General features: G+C 42.7%; 1 protein-coding gene across 2 annotated transcripts in view; it reads right to left on the bottom strand.

Annotated features, from left to right (window-relative positions):
• Fas1 (fasciclin 1 Fas1 domain-containing) overlaps positions 1 to 9,857 on the bottom strand; it is a 234,673-nt gene extending 224,816 nt beyond the window's left edge. For both annotated transcript variants that reach the window (XM_077409539.1, XM_077409534.1), the window contains exon 1: positions 9,396 to 9,857. In XM_077409539.1, coding sequence (XP_077265665.1) covers positions 9,396 to 9,497 — 102 coding nt within the window. In that variant the 5' untranslated portion in view covers positions 9,498 to 9,857. The remainder of the gene's footprint in view (positions 1 to 9,395) is intronic.
• Between the last annotated feature and the right edge of the window lie 15,595 nt (positions 9,858 to 25,452).

The raw sequence follows: 25,452 nt of genomic DNA on the forward strand, positions 1-25,452 counted from the left end.
ACACGTGACGCGCGCGCGGAGCACTTAACTTTTGCATATACGAAGACGCAAAGGCACTTTCCTGTATTTTCGAGAGAGAAAGGAAAAGGGCACGGATGTAAGGATTTGCAAAACTGTATTTTTGAATTTTTTAAATTCTTGGACTTTTAAAACTTTAAATATTTATTTGGTATTGAATTTTTGAACTTTTAACTCTTTGATAATTTTTTATTTTATCTTTTAGGATATTGGAAAACCTAAATTATCGGATCTTCAGTCTGAAATAAATTTTTGTATTTCTAGTCTTTGACCTTTTGCGCGTTCCACGATCTTGAGACGTTTAGATTACGTTCTCTAGTCTCAAGACGCTCGGTCTACCGTCTACCCCTTTCAAACAGTCCGTAACGTCTTGTCAAGCGGAACGGCGTTCTAGTATACATATAACGAGAGGAATCCTTCCGGGACTTTAATTTAAAAAAAGTCTAGACAGACGCTTGATGCCCCTCCGGAGGGTCAAATCCGGCTCCGTTCAAACCGCGTTTCTGCAGCCCGCGATTCCTTCTCTTTGCTACTTTTGTGCATCATCGTGTATACCATCGTAATTTATATACCGCGCTCGTCTCGCGGAGCCGGTAACGAGTACGAGTACCACGCTCGAAAACCAAAGCAAATATTTTTCCGAAGGAAATCCCCGTGATTCGCGCTCGCTAGACGGTCTACTCGCTCGTGTGCCTTCCAGGCAAAGAAGGGAGAATCGAATCATCGAACACGATGATTCTCGCGAAGGTGAACGAACACTGTAGAATTCGCTGCAGTGTGTGGTCTTTCTCCCCATCTCCTCCTTCCTTCTGTCTCTCTCTCTCTCTCTCTCTCTCTCTCTTTTCGCGACGGTTCGTTCTCTCTTTCTCTCAAACTCCGACCGGATATTTTTAACAAGCGGTTCGTGCCGAGACGAAACAATGTGCATGTGCGCCGGGCGTCTGTATGCGCGCGAACGATAACGTGCATCGTGGCGAAGAAGAAACACGTTTTTCCCCGGACCACACTGCAGAATTCTCTTAGTCTTAGAACTTCGCATTCGACGATTCGCGTTTCCCTGGCCATCCCAACCCACGTCGCGTCCAAGAAGACCGTCGGACTCGCGGCGCGAGATTCTTTTCATTTAATTCCCTCGAGTCATTCTCTCGAACTTCTCTTTTTTTTTCCTCACTCCGGATTCACCGGAAATATGGAAACAGCGCGCGACGCGCGACGTAGCGACGCCTACGTCGGTATGCTGAATTCCGCGTGCAAAATAAAAGCGACGCGACGATAACGGCGGCGACGGCGCGACGAAAATTCTCCGGGAAACCCGACGGTGGAAGCGCCCCCAAAGCCGATCTATCGCTCCGCTGCGTCGGGATTCCGATGCATCCGGGATCTGGATGCAGCTGCGAGAGACGCAGGAAAGGAAGCAGGGCAAGAGAACGGGAGAGAGAGAGAGAGAGAGAGAAGCTAAAAAGAGAGCAAGGGGGCCGTAAACGCGGTCGCGCTTCGACGGAATCCATCGGCGGGATTGGAGCGATAGCGGGCGGGCGCGCCGTTTCTCGAAAACCGGAACAATACGTCGCGTAGACGCCTCCGGGGGCAGCGAGGAGAAGAAACCAGGGGTGGCGTGTGTTACGTCGTAAAATATGGAACCCCATAAAGACCAGAATCGTGTGCCGCGTCGGCGAAAAGACGCCGGCGACGATCGTGACTCCGGAAATTTCCTCTGTCGTCCTTGTGCTCCGCGTTTCACTCTTTCTCCGATTCGCACACGATTCGCGACTGCCCTCTCTCTCTCTCTCTCTCTTTTACAATTCCGAGATCTTTGATCTCCGAAATATATATTTTATTCTATTCGCGTAAAGCCGGCCTAAACCCGATCGAATTTAACGCGCGCTTTCAAGCTATGAATTTATTTATTATATCCTTTCACAGTCGATATAAACGTATTAAATGCGATACGAGCGATGACGCGAACGTCATCGCAAATCGTTCTAAACGAATAGCCTTTGGCTGTTGCCAGAGAGCGAGGCTTTGAGCAGCGAACCGATGCGGCAAGCACGCGCGACATTCGATCACGCAAAGTGCGGAAGTGTACCCCCGCCGATTCGAGTTGAAAGCGTATCGGTAACCAAGTTTCCACGTGTAAATCCTTTCGCACTTCGGGACCGACCGACTCTCATTTCGTCTCAATTTCCAACAAGAATCGTACTTGAGCCGCCGAAATTCCTGGGATATCTGACCAATTTTCGACAATCGCCGCGGGCTAAAGGACACGCCGTCCTTTCCGGCACGGAATCGCGCCCGGGCGGTCAGACGCGCGCGCATTGGCAGTTTAAGATAGTTAGGCTGCCACGTTGAAAGTAGCGGTAGTTTGAGATAGTTAGCGACCACGATGAATTTCCGCGCCGAGCCGATGGCTATATAGACGTATATGGGAACGACAGTCCTCGGAGAGGAAAAGTTAGGCATGCTTGAGACATTTGGAGACAATCCGCGATTTATCAGGTGTTCAATCACGATAGACGCATAATATGAACTTGAAAAAAATTAACGAATAAATCAACATCAATACTCATTAATGCGTTACGATTAGCCAAAGTTTCGTGATTTTCAAATAAAAGTCAAGAAATAAGGAACCGGAGAATGTTCGAAATCACAAATCCGAAAATTGCGCAAACGACCGGAGAAGCAATTAATTGATCGTGATTAGCGATCCATTCGCATCGACTAGATGCACCGAATGGCTTACTAAGTCATCGATCTAATCGCAAAAGCCACTTTCAACGTAATCCGTGCGCTAGCAACAGAAACCTGGATCCTGCATAATTGAATGCGATACATCACACGAGGCGGCGGTGCCGAAACATCGTTGCGGATATACTTGGGTAATAATCTATCGCCCGTATAGATCGGCATGTCATGCGAGCTGTTTTCGCGATTATCTAGGGACACTCAGTTGCCTGAAGGCGACAAGAAACCTGCACCGCGTGTAATTGAATTTGATACAATGCGCCGCGGCCTACGCTGGTCCGACCGGGGCTGTCTTGCTCTAGCGCGCGCGCGCGCGCCATACACTACCGCGGATTAATTTCTCGTCCGTTAATGAGAATTGATCGCCCGTATATCCGCCGTTACTATATCCGACTTTTCCGATATCAAGAAGACATGGCCAGACTGCTCGAAATGTCATATGCGATGGAAATAATGTAGATCTACAATCTATATCTCGAGATATAATCGTCATTTACATATACGTGCATCGTATATCGTAACATGTAATAATCAAATTATAAATATTATTAAATTATGGAATATTAAATATAAATTATCAAATATTATCGCAATTATATTAACAATTAATTGAATATTTAGGAAATTAATAAACGACCTTATTTTTCATCTAGAAAATTCAACGAGGAGCAAAATATTTCTCTTTTGCTCTTTCTCCTCTTTTTAAGGATCAGCACATCTGAATGTATTCGAGTTAAATATTCCACATTTCAGAATTTTCCAACGCTCCTCTGCGTAATATTTTTAAATGTTGCTCTGCATAATTCATTTAGCTCGCCGACCGCGAGCGCGAGTATACGTGCAGTTGCACGGCAAACCACCGGTTCTATCAGTATGTCATGCGAACTGTTTTCGAGGCTATCTGAAGTCATGCTGGTCGCGAATACAGATTTGCATCAAGCGTAATTGGATCCTATACACCGTTGCTCGCTAAGGCCAACAAGCTACTGGTGCTAGTGTCCGCAAACACGACCCAATCGAGCTGTCACCACGACCTTCGGCGTGCACTTAAATCGATACATATTACTACGTCCCACCTATTCGATCGCGAAGACCTAGATACGATTATATCCGTGAGAAAGACTTGTGTATAGATTCCGCCTTAGTGGAAACAAAAAGATAAAACTGTGAAATTCTAAACAAAATCGAAAGATGAAATATAAATTTGCGAATTGGCGTAATGCTGAGAAAAAGATCCTTGACCTCGTAAAAAATCCATTTCCAAGCAGGATCATTAATAATTAGTGGAATAACTGATACAAACGTACCAGTATTCGGAATGTAAACGAGAAATTGGTTCGCGGGACTGAATAATGAAAATTCAGAGAAGCATCTCATTGAAAGAGGAATCGAACGCAAATTACCATGAAAAATGAACCCCCTGCCCTATTACCTATGGATCTCTGCCCCATTATCCATAAATGCGGTGCTCTTCGCGAGCAAGCAGCTCGCCGGGACAAGTATTTGACAAACAACAACCATTACGAGCAAAGATTATCTGTAAATATTTTCGCGACCGAGTCAGCTCGCTGAGGCGCTGCCCGGTTTCTATTAGCTGCCGTTTCTCGGTTCATCGGCTCGCTGAAATTGGAAATGGTCGTCGATGGTATCAACTAGCTCTCTTAATTCTCGGGTCTTCCCTCGCTGGCGAAGGAGGAACGAAACCGGTTATTTGCAACCTTCGTTCGACCGTGGCGAAGGTACATATTCGCGCAGCGCGTCGATTTCCGATGATTTCCACGACGAGGCAGCGGTCCGATTACATGATTCACGGAAGCTAAGTATCTTGCAGCAGGGTGAAGGCAATTAGAGAGAATCCGGTATTTCTTTCCCCTCCCCCGTTCTTTTATTCCCGATACGTCTTTTTCCGTTCTCTCTCGCCGCGAATTACGGAATTCTCTCCGGGGGAGTTCTTTCATTTTTGCAGACTTTTGACTAAACTTGAAATAATCTTCCATTCTTCGTATTTCTCAGATCTACGAACCGCGGCATGCTAATAGCGAAACTACAAAACTGACATTCTGCTGCTACGTTATCGATTTAACAGAGAGAATTCCATAGCAATTTGTTCGAATTACTGTCAACCATTTTGTAATAGCATATACGATTGACTTTCGCTTTCAAAAGAATTATCGGTGTAACTGAGAGAACGGCAAACGCTATACGTGCTGGGTTATAAATACAAGGGTATTGTGACGCTGCGTTGACCTGGAAATCGTAAAATTTTATTTCGGCGCCGGGCGTGCCAAACCGTACGTCTATGCTTGGTAAAAAAGTGGCCGTGTCGATCGACCGACTAAATAAAGTCCGCGAAAATGGGCCTCGATATCTCCGTGTTTGGGAATAGTTTGTCGAATCGATTGGAACTAAAACTAACCCCCCGGCGAGAACCGTCCGGGCGATTTTTGTCGCAGCAACAAGTTGCCGGGCGGAATCGTTCGCCCCGTCGTCGCGCCGGGGAGAGAGAAGCAAGAAACGCATTATTGTAATGTCGTCGACGGGACGAGCGCCAGCTTTCATTCAATACTGACATCGGAAAGTCTGTACGCGAGCTAATGTCCCCTGTGAACAATTTTTTCGTAACGCTATGCATAGAGAAGCGCAACATAAAATCAATCGATCCGCGAGACTCGCATCAAGAAATTTGCGTCACTTCAAGTATTCGATTTTCCTTGAAAAATCTAATTTGTTAAATCATCGGATAATTAATTTAGAAAGACTCTTTTTTATAAACCATCACTTTTTTTCTAAATATATCCAAAAAGAATATTCACGTTTTTCATTGCGTATCGTCGAAATTTCTTGACAGAAATATTACATAATGTATATTGATAGTCTGAATATAGAGCACTTAATATCTCTCATTGAGAATATTCCTTTAAATAGATGTAGGATATGCGGGTAACGCGGCTACTGTCTGCAACGCGCTGCATGCGACGCGGCAAGTACGTACAATTGACCGAGCGGAATGCGAGCCGATCGGAACCGTTGACAACAACGTTGTTCGCGCGCCGGTTCCGCGATAACAATCTCAGCGAGTCTTCGTTAAACGAGGCCGCGTTATTCAGCCACCAAAGGCGAACGAACGAACGACGTCGCTTCTCGGCGCCGGCGGCTCTCACGCTCGGTTTCTTCCGCGTGGTTTCTTCAAGCCGCAGCCTTGCTCGCCCCTTTCACTCTTTTTTTCGTGCAATATTCACGCTAAGTCCCGTACAACTCCATTCATATCGGCGCCGTGCGACGCGACGACGGCAGCAGGTGTTGCTGGCGCGGCAGATATAAATGCGGATCGCACGCTCGTAGGTATTACGCTCAAGGGCTCTTAACCTATGGATTATGACCCACACTCGTGGGTCGACAAGATCTTTTAATAGAGTGGAATTTCCTCCTACGCACCGGCCGTCGTGAATCAGCACGTCGGCGTAATGAAAAATGCTGATCCGACCGACTCGCCTCGTAACGCTAATCCGCCACTCACTCTCCCGAGTTCAATATCCAAATCGGAAAAAAACTATGGATCACCGATCAAAGACATCTAAGGAGATAAGAATAGATAGTCAATATCCAATAATATTGAAACGCAATCAGAAAGTCCTAAGGTCTAAGAGAATGCAATTTTTATGCTTTTGATGTGTTAAATTGGCTGACTTAGAAATTATCTAATATCTACTAAATCTATACTATTTAATCTATGGCGATTTTAAGTAACTGAAAACGTCTATCTCCGCGCGCTTCGCCGCCGAATGGTTTAATCGACTAGAACGTGCTGATTGGAAATCGTAATCGCGAAGATGTGCAAAATTTATCCGCGACTAGGCATCAGAAAAAGGCCAAGAACCGCTGGAAACTGGTAGACAAAGGAGCACCTCGAAGCTCTGTCTAACAGAAATCACGTCATTGACCGGAGAGAGAGAGAGAGGGGGGAGAGTCGCGTTGCCGCTTCTGCCATGACGCACGTTGCATGCACGCGTGTGCATGCGTACCTCCCACGCGTGTGCGTGAGAGTGCTTCGTGGCGTAGACGTCGCGCCGGACTGCATGGTTCCCTCGCCTAAGCGGGGGCGAAGTAATGAGAAAGAGCCGGCATGTGGATGGAAGATATACCACGTGTAAGCTAACTCCGCATCGTATATTTACGATCTTCTCTAAAAAAGAACGCCATCCGCTAAACGAGGGCTCTCGCGTATTGTGAGAGCAATTTTTAACGTTAAATTAATTTACATTTCGACGAAATAACTTGTGACTCATCGTGCAGGAGAGACGAGGAAATAAACAGCCATACAAACGTTCATCGATGGTTGATTCCAATGATTCGTATCGCGACGATTCACGCAGAGATCCGCCGCGCCGCAGCGGAAACTATTTGGCCGCAACTCCGCGTTTATAATCGAATTACGCCGAGCGAATGTAACGAGGATAATGCGCCTCTTCTTATTTTGCGTGGATCGTTAAATCGTAACGGCTTTCCGCGCCGTCACGACGTTTACGACTAAATTTACGCGACGTTATTGGATTATCGTGTTAATTAATGACACTGTAAAAAATGCGCGGTGCAGCGACGCTGACATTCGCCCCCCGGTAATTCTCTTTTATCCCGCTCCATTATCCGCGATTTATTAAGTATTCGAACGTTATTTAACGTTATCGCGCCATCAAATTTTTACCCGCGTTTACGCCGATGCCGATAATCAAAATCCGAAGCACCTCTGGTCGAAAGATCGTGCGACACTTCCATTCTTTACCGTGCAAAATATTAAGAGAGATTCGAGGGGAGACGAATGGCGGACGCAACTTACGCGATCGCCATGAATTTCGGATAAGGATGGGGAAAAAATGCAGGCTAATGAGAGTTAGGCGCCCGTTTCGCAACTTTCCTTTCGCGCAATTTAATTACGGCCACGGCGTGGAAGAAGTTAATGAAGTAAATAACCGCCGGTTTCATATACATTATTCAACCGAGTTAGAAACATCTCGCACGCCCGATTTACAAACTTTTCTGCCCTTCTCCCCTCCCCCCCCGTCTTCCGTTCCTGCCCTCCTGTTCCCACCCGGAAAAGTTCTCACGCGACTGCACATACATCGTTAAACCCGGCGATCGGTTCACCACCTGGGCGAAATGCGCACCGACCACCTACGCAAATTACTCCGAAATTTCGAGCGCGCAGGAAGAAAACGCGGAGCGAAGCTCCATTCGGAATTCACAAACTTTCGATTATCCGCGAGAGCATTTACATAATTGTTCAAGATGAGATCAGATTCAAACCCTTATAATTTTTCTTGCGTTTTTCTTCGTCTTTTCAAGATTTTAAATCTTTCCGTCATTGTTCGTTTCTCAAATCATCTGTGTTTTTAATTTACTGTACAGTCGTAACACTCGACGATAATTACTTCCAAAATCAACGATAAATAAGAGTTAAACACATGAAACAACAACAAGTAGATTCAGCCACTTCGATACGAAAAATTGGATTTGCATGCATCGCTGATCTCATGTTGGATATGGAAGGATTAAATGACGTTGAAATGAACAAGTATCGCTGAGTGGGCACTGTGGGCAGCTCCACCGATCATGTCGAACCGTGAATCTGATGCGGAAAAAAATCGAGCGACGTGACGTATGACAGAAGTGTCACTCCAAAACATAATCGATTTTCTGTGTAGCTCTCTAAAAAAAATTGTGCGCGCGACAGTTCTAAATAATGGAATTGGCGCAAAATTCCGAAAATATAGAAAAATTAAGTTATAAAAAAGTAAAGAGCAGATTTAATTACGTTCGGTTTTCATCGTTTCAATATTCACATTTGCTATTTTAGTAGTAAAATGATTTAAATAACACACATATATATATCTTTGTTTTTAATTTTTCGAAAGCTTCTTTTACTCGCATCGATATTTTATTCATCGTTAAAATTAAAATTTGATATATGCAGAGGGAACGTCGAAAAAATATATCACTATCTGACATTTCGACATTTTTTGATGATTTTGACGGTAACATTTGTGCGCGAACACGCTTTTTATCTCGTTAGAAAAATCATTCGCCCCATTGTAACTGAATATCGATCGCGTTAATTTAATACAATGACTAGCGCGAATATTTCTCGCTCTTGTCACGAGTTCCACAGTCACGTTCGTTTACCGAATATTTCCCGATATAGAAATAACACGCAGGATGGAAAGAAAAGCGTAAAAGAACGCCGAGTGAGAAAATCACCAAGGCGATCGAGGTGATTGCAAACGATTCTCTCATATGGAAGACAACTCTTAATGACAGGCAATCGGCTGCGTTTCACGATGCCACGCGGAACACGTTGCACAATCATCGCGCGGCTGCGACGAGCTCTCTGCCGCTGCAGCGCTGCATTGAAATTTTCTGCCGCATTCAGTATTATTGTACGTACGCGAGCATACGTTCGTCATTCATTTAAACGCGACTCTCGCGCGCACGGTCGCTCCAGCGTAACGGTTCAAGGACACGCGGTAGGTAGTCGTGGCGCATATCCGCGACGTTACGTCGCGCCGCGCCGGCTGAATCGATGGCATTTGGAGAACGCGCAATTTAATATACATATATATATGGCGAAAACGTTTTCTTACCTGGGACAAGTCGGAGTCGTCGCGTATCTTGGCGTCCATGGTCACCTGGCTAGCGTGGATCCTCGCGACGGCGAGCGCCGCGGCGAACAGGAATGCCAGCATCGTCCCTCGCAGCCGGGCGCAGCTCCCTCGGGATACAGGCACACGGGACAATTTCACCAAATTCACTCGCGAATAACAACCGTTCACCACGCGCCACGCGGACGATCCCCCCGGATGATCTATGCCGGACGATCGATTCACCGATAGATCATCGAGAGTACACAAGGCGCGAGAGAGAGAAACACTGAAACGCGTTCGCGAGGCCGCTCCGGAAACGTCGCAGGCCGGAAGTTCTCCACGGACGGACACCGTAATCGTCTCTCCTTCACTTTTCCCTCCTCGATCTTTTTCCTTCTCGCACTCTTTCCGCTCGACGTGTCAACGATACGGAGGATAGCGCGGTACTGCGCCCTCTCCATGCCTAGACCCCTCTTACACCCCACCACCCGCGACGAGTCTTCGGCATGGCCTGCCCGCAGCCGAGTTACCCCCACCACTGTTACGCACCCCTCCCGCGCGTGCGACCGCCGAGAACACGTGACGTCACCCGCCTTTTCCTATGCGGCGATCGCGCCGCGCCGCGCCGCGCGCTCGTGGATCATGACACTTTAATTCGACCTGATACAGCTGCTCCGATTTTCGTGGAGATAAAATTCCAAACGGAAATTGAATATCAAACAGGTTGCGTTCGGTAATGGGCGCACATTTGGCGTGCGTGACGATGGCGCGTGTCGAAAGCTGACAACGGTCTTTCCGCAACAAGAACTTTGGATCTGAAACACGAATGATTTTGGATTGAAAGATTAATTGTATTTATATATATCTTGTTCAATTAATTTTAAACGGAGCTTATTTTAATAAATACAATTAGCCAAACTTCAACGTTAAAATCTTTTTTGTTGCGGAAAATTAAATTTAGCGTGTAATTACATTTTGGTATAAAAGGAAAAATTATCCCAATGAATAGAGCGTATCGTATTTATACTCTTATCGCCAAATAAATTTTAATTTCATGTTAATCTTAAATCAGCGGTATAAAAAGAGAGAAGTAGGTCAAATAATAAGAGACCCGGTGGATAAAGTTCTTGATTGCGAAAGGTGCATGGTCCTTTCGCGGACCCAGCTAGTCAAGTAACAGTCCGTCATGAGGTAATTGAAAACAAACATTACACACAGCATTCCAATAATTATAATAATATAACATGATTTTACACGCACCATTTAATCGTATTTAATTATTTACTAATTAAAAAAAATATCACAATAGTAGCGCGGTTGGACTCGATTTAGGTTAGGTCAGGCATGACGGTACGAGTAAAGCAATATGCGCGTGGATCCACTACTTATTTAACCTCATATATCAGAGCAAAACATTTGGCAAGCCCTTATTTTCAAGGTATGTACGAAATCCGGAAACTTCAGGGAATATTTTAAGACGTGAATAATGTATTCATCTGATCGCTATATAGCAGGCATTATGCTTAACTAATTAATAATTTGTATCCGTGACGTTTGAAAAGGACCGAAACCCACGGTCGAAACGTAGCGTAGCGTTTTTTCAAATAAAGTTGGCCAGTTGGGTCGAATAAAAGATACCTAAGCTGAATATTTTGGAAGGAACACGCGTATTTTATCAGCGACACGTTGTTCCGGCGAGCCTAAGTCAGTTGAAGAGGCGTATTTGCTCTAATTACCTGGGCGGATTCGGACGAACTTAACGTGAGTCCGCTTGTACAAACGGAGAGAACGGGACAATACGGAAGTTTCGGGCAAACCTTCACGTTTATATTCGTGATCAGGATCTTTCCTTAATCCGCGCTGTGCCTCAAGTGGTTTCGAGAATTGGTCCAAGTCCACTCCACTCAGCAAATACCCCATGAACTTCTGTTGGAGTTGGCAATTATATCGCCCGGAATTCGATCGCGTTGCATCTCTCTCTCTCTACCTCTCACTATCTTTCTCCCTGTCTCTCTCTCTCTCTCTCTCTCTCTCTCTCTCTCTCTCTCTCTCTATCTTTCTCTTTCTCTCTTATTTCGTGATATAAGACGATATAATGAACCTGTAGTTAGCCACGTTAAATCGTAAACTAATATATATTTATTGTTAACTTCAGCTACATAGCCAAGAAGTGGACTTGGTTTACAAATAGCCTTAATCATTCATCCTTCCATTCATACACTACTATCCTAACTTACAAGTAACTATTGCACATATTGAAACACATTGACCTTCTATGTTTTAATCCAACCTTATTTTTAAATCGTAAACTAATAATAATTCTCCGATAATAGTTTATCTTCAATGGGAACGCGAGTCATTTTATAATTTATTTCTGAACTTTTAACGATCCAATATTTTATGCGCGTCCCAGTCTTTATTTCTATAGCGCAAATTTATTTATATCTTTTATATACGGGGGGAATTTAGTTGAAAGCGTAAAAAGTGAGAACTTTATCCAGGAACATTGAATACAATCCAGCTAACTATTCCGTCTTGTATATAGCGGTATATTCTCCTTTAAATTATAAGTTATAGAGCTTACAAACTCAGCTTACGCTCCAAAAAATGTAATTTAATTCACTTACTTAACTCGTCTAGACTAAAGAATGTAGCCACATTATCTTTACTGCCGGTACACCGCGAAGAAAGGCATTCCCATCAACGATTGCGAGAAACTTTGTTCGACCACCATCGGTTCAAACAACGAATCATATTAAGGTGGTCCTTTCGCGAGAACAAGTATTAGATAAGTACCTAACGTTGATATATGTTAACGATACAGCAATAAGGGACATGTGTACGAAAAATCAAGTGAGGTTACCGACACTTTACAAGAAATAAGTCATTCTAAATGTGCGTTCGCGGAGCGTGCCATTGTCATTCTATCCTTGTTTACATCTAACGAACGAGAAAGATAGAACGGTGCAAATCGCCACGGCCGAGGTTTTCAACGAATAATACATGTAATACTTATACGCCACATCTAAAAACTAATCATTGAAATTCCAAATATGTTTACGAGATGGGACTGCATCGCTCGGAGCCCGAGTTTTCAATCAATTTCATCGACGATGCCAAATTAATCGGTTAGAAATATGTTTTTCCGCCTGGAGTTTGGTAAATGTTTGACTAACGAATAAACAGTTTGTTTGTGCGAGAGAGAAATATTTAGTTATTAATACGCAAACGCACGATTTGCATTCGCTATTGCGAGAATAATAATACGTAATGAAAGTATCGCGGAAGATAGATTGAATTATACACTTCTATAGCGAATATATCAATTCTCCATCGCGACAAGTTTACTCTATAGGAGGCACTATTAGTTTCGCGTATACAAACGCGCAATGATTCCCCCTCCCCCCGAATGCAAATAGGTATTCTAACGTCGCGATTTACGTATTCCGTAATCGAAGGATCGCGCAATTTGAAGTGCCAAGGTTGGGAAAGCTCCTAGTATACGAGGTCTCGAGGTCCCTCAGGGCGTCGACCCTCAATTACGACTCTCACAGCCCTCGGGTTTCTCGTACGCGGCCATCGCCGCGTGGAAGCTCGCTCGCTCCTTAAAGACAAAACAAACTCGGCCATGAAAAGAAAAGTTAAGTGCTCGTGACACTCCCTACGACGATCCCTCACGTTTACCATTTTTCTCACCGGGCCATAATCCTCCACGAACGGCACGTAATTTTTAATTACTTCCCAACGAATCTCTTGCACGACATTTTTTTACATCGATTTTCTTCGCCCTTTTCTCTTTTGAAATAAGTTCAAAATTGAAAAGTAAACTAAATTTATCTCTAAATAATTATTTCACATTTGTCAATTACGAAAATAAATTTGTTTATTTAAATAAAAATTCTAGAGAAATTCAAGACTTTCAATAATGTTATATATATGTATATACTTAGAACTAACAAGCTTAAAATTTAAGGATCCAAAAATTTAAAATTTTTAATTCAAAAAATAATTCTATATATGTATATCTGTCGGTACATTCGAATAGATCGTTTCAAGAACTGCAAGTCATTTTTCTCTCAAATGATTGTCTGCGGTAATAAAATCGTTCACGCGCGCTAATAATTCGGCACCAAATCGCGCACTAATAGCTATCTCCGTGTCATTTCCGCTTCCTATACCTCGGCTAAGAGCCGTGGATATATTCGTGACAAACGGTGAACGCGTTTTATCATCATTTTATCACCTCTGCGACGGGCTGTTATTTTTTTAGCGCTAAGCCTTTCGCGTGGGTGGGTCCCGCCGCCGCTTTTGTTTTCGCTAACTGGAGCGGTCGGCCTGATCAACTGTCTGTCATTCAACGATTTCGATCTCAACGGAAAAAAACCATCAGAGTCTCGTCCTACTCTTTCTGCCTTTCTCTTGATGCAAGCGAATTTAGGGGGCACGTAATTATAGCGCGAAATTAAGAGAATTAGTTTAACATAACACTCGCGAATACCATCACGAGACGCGATTTTTCGATGTAAAAAATAAAAACAAGCATGTTAGATACATCCTATACTTATTACAATTTCACATAATGACGGTATTTTGATTGCTGATGAATTAATATTCGGAAATACATATTTATTACGTATTTTTAGATACATGAATTTCCATGTTACTTTTCCCCGACGTTTAGATTTCTATATCTTATAGAAATTGTAGGAATTTTTGAAATTTTTGACTCCGCGGATCCGTTGTACCGATAGATTCTCGGATCTTCGGATTTATTCTTCCTTCCTGATCTTCCGGGTCTTTGAATTTTAAGTATTCGGAGGAAATTCTATAGACTCCCGATACTTAGAATTCAAATATTAAGCTTTTCACCCACGACTTATCTCGTCTTTCAATTAGCAGGGCTATAATCTACCTGTTCGATGATGCATAACGAGCCCTAGCGCTTTCAAGCAGCTAACCCAGCATTGCATTCAGGAGAAGCTTAGTGGCCAAAATGGTACTGTACCTCCCCGGCGCATTAACGACCACCGGTAATCGCTTCTGAAGCAAACGCACACCGGAAACCGGGGGTCGGATCCGCAAGACGCGAGTAGTCTAAGTTTGCCCGTTCGCCACTTCCGCCGACAAAAGCCGCCTACCGCGCGCGTGCAGGATGAACGCGAGCAGATGGAGGCAGATCGGGGGTGGTGGCACACGTTGAGAAACGCATTTGTAAACATACATCCTATCCTACGGGGCTCGAGCAGCCGTGTCGCAGTAAATCCCGGTACATTAATATTAATGCGTCTTCGGCATGTACCGGGCCGCTCTCCCATCCACCCTCCCACCCTCCCTCTCTCCCACCCCTCGACGTCGGTCCTCCACGTCGTATAGAGAGCAAGGGAGTTCGGCGGAGTTTACAACGCGAAGTGCATACAGAACCTAGGGCTCTTTACAATACCGAGGGCATCCACCCACTCGCTCGTTTTCCCTCTGCGTGTCTGTCACTCCTTCTCCCTCTTTCTCTCTCTCTTTCTCTCTTTCTCCCTCAGTACAGTATGCGTACAGATAGATATGCGTGTACCATGAGCAGGTATACGCGCATTTTACGGTACGGAATTCTAAAATCTCTGAATCCTCTGATCTTTTCGGTCCAGAGCTCCGAATGCACTGCATATAACGTGGGTGAATCTTTTAGCAGAGGTGTACATTCATAAAAAAAAAGGTGTCTTTGCTACCATCTCGGAAGCTCTTCGTGATTTGCAAATTTCTAAATGAGAAAGAAAGTACCTTAACTTTGAGATAGCGGTTTCTCACAGTTATTAACATGCAACATGTAATATCAATAGCATATGAATCTCTACCAACGCGCGCGTTTAGTTAAATAATGAATATTAGACTGTTATTAGTATTGTAGATTGAGACACGTATATAGCGTGAAATAATGCCGCCGATTGATCATCGCGAAGGACAGATCGCCACCTTTTCCGCAGCTCTGCGGTTGGCCATAACGATCTCTCGTTAGCGCAGCTAATTACTTCAGTAGTGTGCAGTGGACCGTGGAAGGTCGTTAGTCAGTTAGTACCATGGGTTAGAACCTAAAGTGATGGGATCTTCACTCTCCTCTTTCTACCGATCTCTCTTTTCTATATATATCAATATATCTAGCATTGTTTTATACGCGAAACCGTCGCGATGACATTTTCCAAGTGTGCTTGGATATGTTTGACAGTCTCCAGATCTTTAAATTTTTGCCTACGTTCAGAGCTTTTATATTTAGAATTCTCGAATAATTATATTCGAGAATTGGAGCTTATCTTGTTAACCGCTTTCTGTTAATAGCTTTCCGCGGATTTAAAGAAGATTTTTTTTAAGTTTTAATTATCTCAAGATATTTTAAACTTTGGAATATATACTTTAATTCTTAATATCCAAATTAATTTAATATTTTAAAATCACTAAATACCTAATTTCTCAAATTCTCCAATTATCGAATTAGATTACACGTATCTCCACAGACACCTATCTGAAACTCTTGAAACTTAGGATTCGTGGAATTTTAAACACCGAGGAATAAAAGTTACGCACATTTCTGAATACTTACATGGGTGGTACACGACCCCAACTCTTTCGAGTATATATTTACCCTTCTTGTAGTAACTGAAAGGAGCGCTGAACGCAAGCTGGATATCAGGGAAGGTTTTTGTGAAGAGGCAGGAAGGAGACGGAAAAGGAGGGAGAGGGTGGGCTTTGCTCCGGATTCTGCATGCTCGTAAATAGTCCCGATAACGTGCCTTCTACGCGAGATACCCGATATTCAACGGCGCTGTTCATTGAATTTAGTCGCGGGAGCGGTCGACATCGCGGTTTCCCTTCCTGATTTTTGTATAAGTAACGAAGGACCTTTTTGCTGATTTTTTATTCCGAAACGTAAGTCCCCTTCTGAATCCTCATATTTTTCCTATTTTTCCTCTTTTTATTCGTCTAGTGGAAAGAAGTTGCAAAACATCTTTTTATTACGCTTCTCGACGGACTCATAATTTTCCAACCTCAACGACTGTATAATTGTTCAGACGAGAATCAAAAGATAAATTTCTGAAAGCAAGATACAATGATCCTGCAAATGTTCGCAATCAGAGCGCGGAATAAGATTACCGAGCGATGCGGCAAATTAGTGAGCATTTGTATTCTGTCATCACGCTTGCATCTCTGAATTTTATTTCGCGTTTATTTCCGCGAGTGAAAGAAAACACAATACACGCGAGAGAAAAGTATAATGGCGAAGATAAAGGGAGAGAACGACGATTAATAGCAGTTCGCAGTTGAATTTGATGGTTTCGTGTTTGTTTCGAAGCAAGGGGATCGAGTATCATCCTCAAGCACTGGTAACACATTTCAGCTAAATAAATTGTCCGTGGAAAGTGCTCTTGATTACACTAATATTACCAGCCGACATAGTATCTTTAAACAAAATATTTGCGGGCAGTTTTTTGTGCTCGAAATGGAAAATTATTAGCTGCGCGTGCAACCGGAATTGAAACTTTATTCGCGGCGATATTAAAAGCGATGCATTAATATTCCGTGCATCTCGTGCATGTTACGATGTCTCTCACTTTAGAACATGTTCCGTCGAATTGCGATACCAAGCTTGTATATATCTCAAATGTGTTTGTAATACTTGTAGTACATCTCGATAGATTGTTTAACTGGTACACAGATAATAAAAACACATCATTATTTGATGACGTAACTTCTGCGATTGATTAATCGTACTTCAATTTATATGGGCCAAAGCACATATGACAGTCGTCGTAGTCGTGGACGTAAGTAATGCACAAGCTTTGGCGTATCCTGATTTGTCAGGTCGAAAACTACGACCGTCGTATATTGCTACGCCATGTTATGTGCTTTGACTTACGAGATAAAATATTTGCAACTTTTGATGAAAAAAATTTTTCGAAAATTTCCATCATCAATGGATTCTTTATATCTTTTTAATCGTGTACAAAATGTATCAAGACGATTATGACGAACAAAATTAGAAGAAGGATGCTACTATTATATGACGAGCTTAATTTAACGTAATGTCAAGATACACCTGCGCTTTCATGTCTTCGCGTTAAATTTATTTCAGTCACGGCGTAATTTTGCGCTTCATGTGCGAGCGGGTACACTGTACACACACGTCTCCGGGGGTCTCGCTAATTTGTACCGAGATAATGTCAGTATATACGCTCCACGCTCCTACCATTGATGGTGCGCGTGCATTCGTGGCGCTATTATTAATACAAAGTAGACAGCGATGCGTATACCACGCGGTCCGTATGCGCTTTGAAACGCGCTAGGATCGTTTCGACATGAAATAATTTCGCGTCTATGTTGTCCGCGCAATTACGCACGACATTAGCGAGCACCATCACCGTCACTTTGTTTCAATAATTCCGTCTCGTACTGGATACCAAATGTTATAACCGTTATTAAAAATTAAAGCCGGTCGTCGTTTAACAGAATATTAAGTTTTTGAATCTTTATTAGATGATTGATAAATCTCTAGGACGAAGTTCTTTTTATTAAAAATGATCGTCAACTGTTAAAAAAATTCGGAACGAATATAATATTTAAAGATTTAAATGTTTAGACCAAATTTAGGAGACAAAAAGTCTATTAATTATGTGCTGGTTACATCGTTTTTTAATCGCCGACAACTCTAGACGCTCGTACACATATCGAAACATATAATACAAGAACAGGCGACAGACACGTTGATGGTGTAAAAAAATCCGCGAATCCGTTAACATTTTAACTTCTTTTATTTTCGCCGAAATTCAAAACTAATTTCTTTTCGCGACTCGACGCGATGCATATTGCAAATAATACCGACATCCGTGTGGTCAAATATAACTCGACAACTATAAATATGGGAAGATTTTTATTGAAAAACGTTATCGAAAAGATTCTTCAAGGGCACAGTGCCTCAACAAAGGAAACCGATTCAGCGCAGCCGACTCCAGAGAACGGAATTCGACCGTCGGACTTTAACGCGTGCATGCAGATGTGCGAGCGATTTTCCGCCAACCTGTACTTATTGCTATATAGACTTATAACAAATCGGACTGTGACTAGAGACTCGCCTCGTATCGTCACATTTCCTTCTTTTCGCATTAAACTTAAAACAAATCTTTTTCGAATATATAGAAATGGTTAATTAAATTATAATATCTCTACTAAATCTCTACTTTTTTTCAGATATTCTATAAATATATTACAAAGGCTGTAGTACTTCGACATGATTCGATTCTCCACGTGTATTATAGTAAACACTGGTTAGACATCTTGCTCGAGCGTTTTTTCCCCGAGTATCGCCGGCGCGTTTGCCGGCCGGAAATATTGTCCCTCTTATTAAGATGACGTCAGGATTGGAAACGGGCTAGCTCTATCGGTTGACGGATGTGCAAATTGCGTGCGACGCCTGCGTAAATCGCATTCTCGATGCAGGAGGGGCATAAGCGAACGGAAATCGCGTGTCACGGCCAAACGCTCCGGCGCTTTATCCGAGCGCGCTCGGCTTTCCGCAAATTTTGATTTTTCCCCGATATGTTGTATTGCTTCATTAATCCCTTGACGCGATCATCACGATGCCAGCTGCAAATTCATTCTCTGTGCTCGTTGCCTTATAAATTATTCGAATATCCGTTTTTGCGTATAAGACAGAAAGAAATTAATACCCTATACAACCGAGTGTTTTAATTTTTATATAAATGAAATAATATCATTTTGATAAACGAATAAAATAAATTTTTCACGTTGTTCTAGGATTCGATTCGGCTCTAATTTAAATGCAATAGACGTTGCAAAAAACCATGACAACCGGATCCCCACAATATTTCAAATCGTTGAAAAATTACCATCACGATCGAAAAATTAAAAGAGGTTGGTGGTCGGAGCAAATCAGTTTACCGAGAGCTTTTACGCGCGCTTTTATCGTAAGCGGCAGATGAAAATTGAACTAGCCGTAAAATTTCACACGACGACAAATGGATCTGCCTCTCGCTTGTGTAGCTCACCGAATATATAATATAATTATGTGAACATATATTCCTCGGTTTCCTTACCAATCTTCAGTTATCTTATCATGTCCTCTTGTACCTCAATAATCTAATTGTCGCTGTAATGGTATCATTAAAAAAATCCGACTTTACTTAAGTTTAATAAAAGTTTGAGATCCGCAAAACTTATATTATAATTTCCAGTTGTAAGCTCTTCGGTGTTTTTTTTATTTTTAGGCCATAGGACATTATCTTAATAAAAGGGATAATATATGTTCAGATTCTTCGTTCCTCGGATTTTTAAACCGGTGAATACTTATATTTATTCAACATCTCAATCGCGTCTGGCGCGATGTTATTTGTCGACAAATCCCCAATCTTTCGCAAATAATCCCTGAATGACCCTTCGATGAGTCGCGCGATCGGGTGATTGATGCATGAACGCTAAATGAGCCTACTCTTAAATAATTGAGACGCTTCATTTAAATAATTGATTGATGGTAATTGCAAGAACGACATCGGCGGTCGTGCTATACCGTCAGCGGCCGACACTAGCGCGTCCGCCAGTTTAATAATTTATTGTCGTTAATAATTGGCGAATAATTAGCGTGCCACGCTGACGTAATGTTTATTCATAGAGCATTGTGTCGGGGTAAAATTTAACCGGCAGAAACGAATGGGCAACCCTCTTTTTGATGGACGACTCGTCCGTGACGACGCGGAATATCGATGGCGATCCGCAGATATCGATTCCCCCGAGGGTCGTAACGCTTAAGATAGACATGATAAAATAAAGTCTGCATCTTGTATATCCAGACTTAATCCTTTTGCAATTCAAATAATCGGAAAACTGCATTCTATATGACAGTTTAAATTTCACGATATTTGAGTCTATATATAAATTCTCAACGTACGTATCATTATTTTCTAAATTCGTTAAAAAATCTATAAATCCAAAGTATCGATATACGATTATCGTGAGAAACGACTGGCTTATATGCCTTCGTCACGAGATCTCCGATAAAAAATACAATCGTTTTTCGGGCAACGCGAGAGAGAATCCTCTACGACTCGATCGCGCGTTGAGGTATGCGGAGAGAGATGCGCCTCTGTATTTCCCTCGCAATACCGTAACATCTCTCTCGCCGTCACGATATCCAGAACGAAGATGGACCGCGGCACGTGAAATATGGTAATTCGTCTGATAATGCACTCCATCTCCCCGGCGTCCGCCTGTGCGCCGCGCGCGCGTTGCACCGCGTTCGCTCGCAGCAATACGATCAAACCGGCACTGAAATTTGAAGAGGGTATTCGTGTTTCGCGAGACGTTTCGTTATTGTCGTGGCGGTTTGTCGCCCGCGGCAGGTACTACCGTGTTTTTCACGGCTGTCAGTCATCTCCCCGGGGATCTAAACCACCACAGGATCTAAAAATATATATGGTATTATATTTTTAGGATCTGAAAGGTATAAAGAACTCTCCCCCCATGAGGCAATTTTTTTTAAAATTCATGACGTTTGATATGCGATTACAGTTATATAAAATTATTTAATTCCATAGGAGAATATAAATACGTAGGAAAAATGGAGACAAAAAATCGAGTTTTAAAAATATAATTATTATATTAAAAAATTATTTCTGATTGTGTGTGTTATATAATTTTCTTACAATCCTCGTGCCATTAAATTCTCACCTTTCTACATCCTCTAATTCCATAACTTATTCGTTCGAGGCCTTATTTTATCTAATTATCATTATTCGCTCGATGAAATGATTTCAAAATTTCTAACTGTGGGATTGCACGTTCAAGCGGAACGACAATCGCGCGCGGAAAACGTAGTTTCATTATCGACACATCGGCGCGCCAAGCGGAGTCTCGATCTCGAGGATTCGGTATCGGGGTAGGTATGTCTCGGTACCAGAAACGAGAGAAGGGCGCTAACGATAGCCGGCCGACGTGATTGGAATTGAGAAAGTTCCGGTCAACCGCGCGGCCACACCGTCTCGAAAGTCGAAATACCGGCTACGAACTCGGAAATCGATTCCTGCCCGGAATATATATCGTCAACGTGTCACCCCCGTAACGAGGAGCTTTCGACGGAATAATGAAGTTTTCACCGGGAAAAAAATTGGGTCGCGCGCGTGCGAGTTTCTTTCCTTTCGTCGTGGCACCACCACTTTCGATCGATACTTTTTATCTGATTGCACAGATGCGATCGCGGTGCCCGCGCACCTGAACCGCGTCAGCGAAAGAAATATTTCACGCGCGTCGAAACAAATTTTGTAAAACTCCAACTCACCCCGCCTCGCAAACGAACTTGGTCCGGCAGTCTATCCGAGGACGACTATATACACACTCCACTTTCCGTGCGAACGAACGAGGCCGCGGCCGATTGCGTTACAAAAGATATTTATCACTCTAATAAAGATATATCACAATGACGCGTGGATATAACGTTTAACGTTTATTTACGCCGCGATATTATCGGATGTGCGCGGAAACTTTAGTTTAACGTGGGCGCGAGGTACGCGAACGTCAGGTGTTCCACCGGGATTGTTTGAGATTGCCGCGCGGCTAGTACAATTTGAATGGAAGAAGTTACGTGCTCATAAGCCCGATATGTAATCAGAATTTATATATGCTGTCCGCAGAATCGCGGAACACCCATGTTCGGCCACATATATTTCCTACATTCAACTGAATCTTTAGAATCGCGGAACCATTAACATTATATAAACTGTATAAGTTTCGTAGAAAGTTTCGTGGAAATTTATACAGTCGAGTTGTTATGCAAAGTCAAATTAATATATTACGAATATACAGACATTGTCTTCGTCCTTTTCCCATTATCTTTCTAGATTTTTAGAATAAATTCACACTCAACGAAGATATGTTATATTATTTTTTCAAGTATATTAATTATTTTTATCGCATCATTCGAAAGCGATTATAACTTCGATATTGTTGTATATTACGATTTTCGATTTTAATTAATCTCTAGAATATATTGTACGATGCGGTTGCGGGATATGCATGTATATAGTTACGTATAGTCAAATTAAACTACAGATAGGAAGTGGTTAACAGGGGTTTACTTGTATAGTTGGAATACATTTGCGATAAAATACACGCTGCACATTGTACTTCAGTGTTTTCAAATTTAAGTGAAAGCTAAGCACGTTAATGGATTATTAATCTATTCTTTTCGATTTAAATTGACCATGAAACTTTGTATTTATCCTTCTCAACCTGTATTTCGTGGAAAAAAGTCATTGAGGCTAGTCGAATCCCGAGATAAACTCTACGGTCTCTCGATTCTCGCGCATGTATACGCGCGTAAAACGTGCGTCCCATAGATAAGGCAGACCTCTCGTCAATTTGCACTTTTTCAACAAAACATCGCCGTGTGTCCGAAGTAGGGCGCGCGGACGCGAATGGCACGGCGGCGCTGTGAATTTTTCTCTCGTATAAGCGAAAAGCTGCCCCCCGGACGGATGAAATTGCATTCTCTTCGATGGAGTAACAGCCGCCGCAGTCAGCAGGAATGAGAAACGCGTTTCAACGACCGGGCGGCCGAGACGCCGCGAATAAATTCGAGCGAGCTCGGTCGATTCTGGCACGCTCGAATTTCAACTCCGGGCGCCGATGCCCCGCCATCGTAAGCATCTAGTTTAATTACGAAGCTATTTGGTATATCGAGTATGGGCGAGGAGGTGAAGGATACAAAGCTGGCAAATGCTTAAACGGCGTAACGGTTGTTACAGCCGAATACTGTTTTGCGATTTTTACGAAAACTTGACTTGCCTTTCAATCGAGCGCATGTTCACATATGTTCCACATACTACAGTCTCGTAGTGTCAAATTCTACCTTTGTCCTGCACTTTACTCGTATCCTTCAGATCACTATATAGGATCCTGATATTCTCAAGATCTGCAGATATACGATGACCTTATGCTACGTTTGAAAAAGCGGCGCCCAGAGCGGCGCCCGGAAAGCGCCGTCGCGCTTTTGTTCGTCGTCCCTTTCCGAATTCCAGGAGTTCCGACAAAATTCTCCCGCGAATTCCCGCCTTGCGACGACGACCGCTCTTCTATACAAGAACAGGATGGACAACGTACGGCGGAGGGTAATAAAACGGCATAAAGGTAACGGTGCTTTTTTTTTGTCACGGTTAATTACGAGCGTTCTCGAAAATATGAAGGTTGTCCTGCGCGATAAAGTTACGATCGCGCGCGTAATGAACCATGCCGGCCGTTTTGCAGAGACGACGACGATACTTGGAAACTGAAGTGTCAAAATTAATGTCACGAAGGGCGAACAGTTAACTCGCGTACGAAATAAGTTTTTTGGAAAAAAAAAACAAAGAATTTTTCTCATGTTATTTTTTGTCACATTATGAAAATTTTTAGAAAGCAAAATATATCACGTTATTTTAAAATACATTAACATAAAGGTCATAAAATCATTGCTGTCATTAATATACTTCGTTTCTCAAATAATAAATCCATGGCACATTATCTGTTATCTACTGTTTCTTTTAATACTTGCATTCGCGAATGTATTTCCAAGATAACGAGTTACCATATCAAATATATAATTTGTAAATTTCTATTTAATTTCGGGATTATCTCGCTATTATAATATGGATTCAATATTTATTATCCATCACACACATCGAGAGCGGTTATTATTTAAATCACGATAAAAGCTCGATTATTTTCGGTTAAAAATAATCGCAACACCGTGCGAGAGATTTGAATCAACGCGCGCGAATGAACTCGTCGAGTATTACGACTGTACACACAGCGACACAGCTGGCACTTAAATGTCAAGCATGCCTATCAACGTTGCACATCGGCCTACAAAGCGCTGTTATGTCACGGTAACGTCGGTTATAAAACAAATCCTCTACGGGGCAGCAGTTTACGCTTTATATGCGTTTCGTGGCGCATTCTGCATCATCGTGCGCAATAACAAATATGATACAACGGGGTCCAGGCATCCGTGCCGAAACTCTCCGCTTCCTCCTGGGAGCTCCAATTACGCGGTTGTTACTTCGGTAATTAATAACCGATATCCCTTGATATCCAACCCCGTTCAGCGGGCATCCGAATAGCCAGAATTTCCGTGAAGCGGTGCATTATGTCCAGCGAGCAATCGGCGTTGAATTAAGTAACGAGTGAAACGACGTACGAAGAGGAAAGAATAAGAAGCATTAAAAAAAAAAAAATATCGAGTTAGCGTATAGGTAAATACCAGGAAAATGAGAAAGGAAAATGAGAAAGAAGTAATCTAACTGTAGTAGATGTACTTTATAATAAAAATTAACTGTATATTGTGATAACAATATACCCACTAACAAAAGCTATGTAAAGTTTAAAAAAAAATGCTATATATTGATTAAAAACATTAAACGATGTATCAAATCTCTTCCGATAATCTTCTCGATGCTCCGTCCATCGGATTTTAATCAAGTAACTTAAAATCTTCGTGGGCTGTTGTCCGACAAGCCGACAAGTGACATTTGTATAGCTTATAGCTTCGCGGGGAATAATAAGACTCCGATTGTAGAATCCGAGCCGGGGAAAACGGGAAGTGGAGCTGGAAAAGAGCACAACAACGACGACAAGTCGAGGGAACCTAATAAAGCCAATATCGGGTTGCCGGATGCCGGATTGGAAAATAACCGCTTGGCGACACGCGGTAAAAGAACAATAGCCTGTTGCAGCCGGGGGATGGGTTTTGCAAAAAGAAGCGGAGTAAAGGGATTTACGCGCGGACACACACCGCGCTATGAAGATGATCGAGGTTTCGCGGATATCACTGTTATTGATCATCCCTGCGTAGCGTCGAAATTCAAAGAGAGAATAACGGAACAACGTCCACGTATTAATAAATAGAATGGGACTTGCGCTTCATAATTTAGATGACGGTCGGTATCATCCATACGGGCAGTCGTAATTACACGTCGCCCGATAAAGGCAAGAGCTACGATTTTCTATGAGAGCTACCAATTATTTATTAAATAGG

This window comes from Temnothorax americanus, unplaced genomic scaffold (assembly GCF_048541705.1).
Source record: "Temnothorax americanus isolate GAGA-0224 unplaced genomic scaffold, ASM4854170v1 Scaffold10, whole genome shotgun sequence".
NCBI lineage: Eukaryota > Metazoa > Arthropoda > Insecta > Hymenoptera > Formicidae > Temnothorax > Temnothorax americanus.